The 5,756-nt window shown below is 31.1% G+C and overlaps 1 protein-coding gene across 2 annotated transcripts; it reads left to right on the top strand.

Annotated features, from left to right (window-relative positions):
- The first annotated feature begins 490 nt into the window (after positions 1 to 490).
- On the top strand, positions 491 to 2,140 carry LOC113866940 (chlorophyll a-b binding protein 6A, chloroplastic). 2 transcript variants are annotated; one of them, XM_027501751.1, is made up of 5 exons: positions 498 to 748; positions 989 to 1,091; positions 1,498 to 1,656; positions 1,753 to 1,786; positions 1,890 to 2,140. In XM_027501751.1, the coding sequence occupies exons 1-5, from the start codon at positions 558 to 560 to the stop codon at positions 2,039 to 2,041; spliced, it is 639 nt and encodes a 212-aa protein (XP_027357552.1). In that variant the 5' UTR covers positions 498 to 557; the 3' UTR covers positions 2,042 to 2,140. The 2 variants fall into 2 exon arrangements, with proteins under 2 accessions (XP_027357551.1, XP_027357552.1); XM_027501750.1 differs by having other exon boundaries at positions 491 to 748; positions 1,498 to 1,786.
- The last annotated feature ends 3,616 nt before the right edge of the window (positions 2,141 to 5,756 follow it).

The following is a 5,756-nucleotide window of genomic DNA, read 5'->3' on the forward strand; positions in this document are numbered from 1 at the left end:
GATACTTATAGTCTGGAGAAAAAAATTAAAAAAAAAACTTAATTCTCAAAAAATAATTTAGGGAACTACATATTAAAAGACTGAAGTAAAAGTTAATCAAACTTAAAGAGTGAAATTAAACAAATATAAAAATAAAAGACCAAATTAAAGTTTTACTACAATTTAAAAATAGAAAGTATAATTTAACCTGTAATTTTAGAATACACAGACGCACTTAGTATAACTTTTGTTGTTTTTTAAGAAAAAGAGATTGCCTTCCACAAAAATGAGTCTAGGAGGGACAATCTTGTAGATTTTTTGCGGATCTGATATGTAATCTCGACCACACACAAACCTCGCAATATCCAAAAGGGGTTCCACCTCAACAATCAAATTGGATGGACAAATATCAACGTGGACCAATAACAAGTCACAAGCCGGTATCATCACCCAATGACAATCCACGTTTGGATTTGCCTATATCCACACCACTCTCCTATATTCATTCTTGTTTCTAATATTCCCTTCCCAACACACCACACCCATTCTCACAACACCAGACATTTCCAACTCTCACAATGGCTTCAAACACATTGATGAGTTCTGCTGTCACAGCCTTTCCCTCTCTTCTTTCTTCCTCAAAATCAAGATTTGCCAATTCTCTTCCCCTTTCTTGCTTTGCTTCCAATGCCTCTTCTCGCTTCTCCATGAGTGCTGACTGGATGCCAGGCCAGCCTAGACCCCCTTACCTTGATGGTTCAGCTCCAGGGTATGCATCAATTTCTCGTTTTCTTTGTTCAGAACAAAAATGTTTAAACATGTTTTTTTAAATGTAAGATTTGAAAGTTAAACATTTTTCTTAGAATCAAAAAATTATTTAATCCTTGAAAACAAATTTCAATAATGTTGGAGTTGTAGTGATTTTGAATTCGTTGTTGGGTGGGGTTTTCTTAATTTTTTTTTGCTTTGATGATGATTTGTTTATGCGTGTTGTCCTTTTGTGTTTCAGTGACTTTGGATTCGACCCGCTTCGTCTTGGTGAAGTACCTGAGAATCTCGAGAGATTCAAAGAGTCAGAACTCATTCACTGCAGATGGGCCATGCTTGCAGTCGTAAGTGTCTCTTCTAAAATACTAGCAGATCCCTTTTTCTCCTTTTAGCTAACACAATTAATTACACCTGAAAGTATTTATCATTTCTGAATCCGAAAGACGTGTATGTACAATCTATTTCTACATGGTTGAGTCACTACGGTCAATGGTAGTTTTTAGCATTCTCAGTCTAAAATCCTTTGCTAATATTTTTACTTAAGAGGCAGTATATAAAACTAGATACCCTGAACCTCAACCTCAATGATGTGATCATTTGTTGCCTTTTATATATATGGATTTTACAAATGAGATTAAGTGTCCCTTTATGGTTAAAAAATTAACTACCACATTTTCCACTGAAAAAATATCTCTTTTGATTAAAATGGAAACAAAATTTGGGTATGCTAAAAGTTGTTATATTTCGCAGCCAGGGATTTTGGTACCAGAGGCATTGGGCTTAGGCAATTGGGTAAAAGCTCAGGAATGGGCAGCAGTTCCTGGAGGCCAAGCAACCTACCTTGGAAACCCTGTTCCATGGGGCACCCTCCCCACCATTCTGGTCATTGAATTTCTTGCTATTGCTTTCGTTGAGCACCAAAGGAGCATGGAGAAAGACACAGAGAAGAAGAAATACCCTGGCGGTGCTTTTGATCCTTTGGGATACTCTAAGGACCCTAAAAAGTTCCACGAATACAAAGTCAAAGAAATTAAGAATGGTAAGGACTTTCTTAGCCATAACATTTCTACTATTTGATATTAACATAACATTAGGTTGGTGGGTAGGAAATTGACCTGATTTGTTCCGTGTTCAATGTTTAGGACGTCTTGCTCTGTTGGCTTTTGTGGGGTTCTGTGTTCAACAATCAGCATATCCCGGAACTGGACCGTTGGAGAACTTGGCCACTCACTTGGCTGATCCGTGGCATAACAACATTGGAAATATCATTATTCCCCAATCGATTTCGCCCTGAAAATTCCAATCTTTTCTTTAATAGCTACCTGTAAAACTGCATGTAACATTTTGTAATGAATCAGATCTCGCTATGTTGGTGTCCTGTGTTGTAATTAAACCTTTAATTAATGTTTCAAAATTCACACTTTGTTAAGTGGCCACTCGTTCGTATCAGAGACAGGCTTAGCTAACTTGCAAGTCTAGGCCATAATTTCAACGATGTAAGTTATATTGGTATAAGAGATACTGAGACTATCAATTAATATTAACACTGTTACATTACATTCTGAAATCGTAAATTCCCTCAGCAGCATAGTGAACATTGTCATTATAAGGATCACTCATGAAACTTGCGAGTGCTGAATTATGTGAAGTTCCCTTAATTGCCTTATATTCATTCCACCAAGTCATGTAAGCTGCTTTCCCTAAAGAAAATCTCTATTGACAAATTATAATCTGCAAGCAACTCATAAATATACTCCCCGAATTCAAACAACTTTATAGTTGCTTCTTCATTGACACTATATTGAACACCCTTCAATTGGTTGCACCAAAGAAGAGCCTCTTTAACATGTGCCTAAGCAACAATCAAAAGTTGTTGGTTTTATGGTAAAAAAGCAAAATAAAGTAAAGAAAAAGAAAAATGCAAAAATGTGAGAAGAATAAATGAAGAAAGAACTCAACTTTTATTCAATAGCAACAATGCATTTATAATAAGTCAAAGAAATTTAAATTAATTGCGTAACTAAAAGATTTGATAAAAAATTAAATTATTTCTAAAATATCGAAATGACTTATTGACTATGATACTAATATAATAAACTAAAATAACAAAAAACATCATATAGTAGTTTCAAAAGCATATTGTTAACACTTGATGTAACATATTTTATGTTTACATTTAACGTTTTATTTTGATTAATAAACACTTTTTATATTCTTTATTTTTATAATTTTCACCATTTTCTACTTATTTGAATAAATTGGGCTTATTACAAATAAATGCTTTAATTTCATATTTTCGGTTATGTGACCTATGACTACTCTTTTGGCTACAACTTTTTCTACATATATCATTTTTGGTTGATTCTAATTGTATTGGATTCTACACATCTAGGGCTTCAAAATGCATATATGGATCGCTGGATTTGGAGTTATTTTCAATTTTTTATGATTTTTTGAAGTTGAGACAGATTTGTTAAATATTGTTGCGGGATTGCATTTGGACCCTTATTATTTAATAATTTTATTTGGGCTTTTAGATATTATTGAGGCCCGCATTTTGGCTACTTAATTTACTTTAATCAGAACCTATTAATAGACTAATAAGGTTCTAAATTTGGGGAGGATTAGACACTTTGAGCTTTTGAGATTAGGCCGGAATAAGAATCCTTGTTTTACTTTATCTCGAACTCTCTTGTTCTTTTCTCATTCTTGCGTGGGTTAAGCGTTTCGATGGAAAACTAAACCTCTCGTTCAATCTGCGAAATCCAAACGTTGTAGTTCCGACTTGAGTTCTGCGCTAATTACTCCGAGTTTGTTCTCTTTTTTTCTCTAATATCAGAATTGTTTATTAAGATCATGATTGACCTTTTTGTTGTTAGATTTTAAATTAGGACTCAATTTCAAATTAATTTATAATTCTATTCAATTAGGTTATTCGATTAAATTCATAATTGAATTGGGTGATTATTCAAACGTGAATTTAAATCTTTAGATAATGTGATAGTCGGAGTTACACGCAATTGGTATTCTGTGGATTGATATTTCTTAATTCATTTTTTACTCACTTTAATTATGTTCATAATTTAATTTGATTAATTGCAATTTTCAAAATCCCAAAATCCTTATTTGCATTTTTTAAAAGAAAACCTAAAATTGAATTTGACGGAAAATATGTCTCCGTAAATCGACCTAGGTTTGACTCTATACTACAAAATCTTTAGAAAACTTAGTTGTTTTGATAGCGACTCAGCAATCATCTATCAACACTCCTCCTTGCTTTTTGAACTGCAAATTCTATCTTTTTGCAGTTTAAATTTGCTAACAGCCAGTACATTAAAAAATTTGTAATAAATTCATTTATCATCCAAAACATATGAAACAATGAAGTTATTCTCCTTAACACGACTATTTTCATGTAAAAATACTTTTAAAATCAAAATATTCATAGACATCAATTCATGCTTTAATTTCTCAGTACATGTCACAGAATAGCACAATTTAACAAAATATTGAAAAAATCATAAACCATTCAACTCATCACTAAAACTCATAAAATAAGTGGCATTAATTCATTTTGGTTATCTAGTTTCACATAAAAGTATAAGTAAAAATTTATAACTTTCATATTCTAGAATAAGTCCTAAATATTCTCTGTTACTTGCAGTAACATACTTCTTAAAATCAGTTAAACAGAAAAATCATAACTATTTTATTTTAAGTTCAAAATTCATCAAACTAGTAAGGATATTTTCCTTATAGTCTCTACTTTTATACAAAAATACTAATAAAATAATGTCACTTATACCTTTTAAAAAGAAAATAGGTTTCTCAGTAACATGCACAAAAACGTTACTCTCATGCAACAACATATTGAGAAAATTCTAAGTAATTCATTTTAACTTCAAATTGATCAAACTCAGTGAGCATATTTTTCTTATAAAGTCTACTTTCATAAAAAAGTATAAATAAAATAAAAAATTATACTTGAATTGTAAGACAAATAATTTAAAGTACGCTATTCTCAAGAAAACATTTACACGTAACAGAGTATTAAAAAATGTATAACTATTTTATTTCTATTCCCAATCAAGTGAAACCAGTGAGCATAGTTCTATTAATAAGTATATGTATATACAAAAATATCAATAAAATAACACTACCAACAAATATTAAGACAAAAATAAATCAAAGTACACTACTCTAAGAATACTATTTTCATGCAACAGAAACTTAGAAAAATGATAACTAATTCAATATAAATCCAAATAAAATAAAACAAGTGCGAGAATTCTTAGAATTTAACTATATTCATGAATAAAATACTAAAAATATATTTGCAAATATTTTCTCATATTTTACATTATTTACACTTTAATCGTTATATTTTATATTAATTGCAAAAAGGTCCTTCTCTCCAAATTTGGTAAGTCTCAAATTATGCAGTATGTCTCTCATGTATTAAAGGTGATTAATCTATGCCCAAATATGGCCTAAATAATTTTCATGGTCCTACCACACATGTGGTCAAGTGTCTTGCATTTTCAAGGTATTTTTGGTCCAAGTCCATGATATTTTTTCAATTTTAGGTTCAATCTTTCAAATTTATCTTTTAAAGTTTATTCTCATCATTTGTCCATGTATTTCATAGGTTCAAATATGTCCAAAAGTCCAAGGGTTTTCATCATTCTCACTTTCCATTTTTAATCAATTTCTTTTTAGAAGTTTCTTTTGATAAATCTTCAAACATAGTTTAAAAATTCATTTTGATTCCAAAATAATTTCAATTCAAAAGAAAATCATGAATCCAACTTAGAAACCATAGAAATACATCACAAAATCATAGATCCACATGAAACATGCAATATTTTCATGCAACCAAACCCTTTTTCGTCTCTTTGATTCTCTCGACCCCAAACCCCTTTTTCACCGATTAAATTACCTCCAAAGCTATTTGGGAGCAAGATTGAAGGTTAGGATCATGTTTGGAGCGTTTGGAGATAAGTTTTAAT

The sequence above is a fragment of the Abrus precatorius genome, unplaced genomic scaffold (genome assembly GCF_003935025.1).
Source record: "Abrus precatorius isolate BTA unplaced genomic scaffold, Abrus_2018 Scaffold5, whole genome shotgun sequence".
NCBI classification, from domain to species: domain Eukaryota; kingdom Viridiplantae; phylum Streptophyta; class Magnoliopsida; order Fabales; family Fabaceae; genus Abrus; species Abrus precatorius.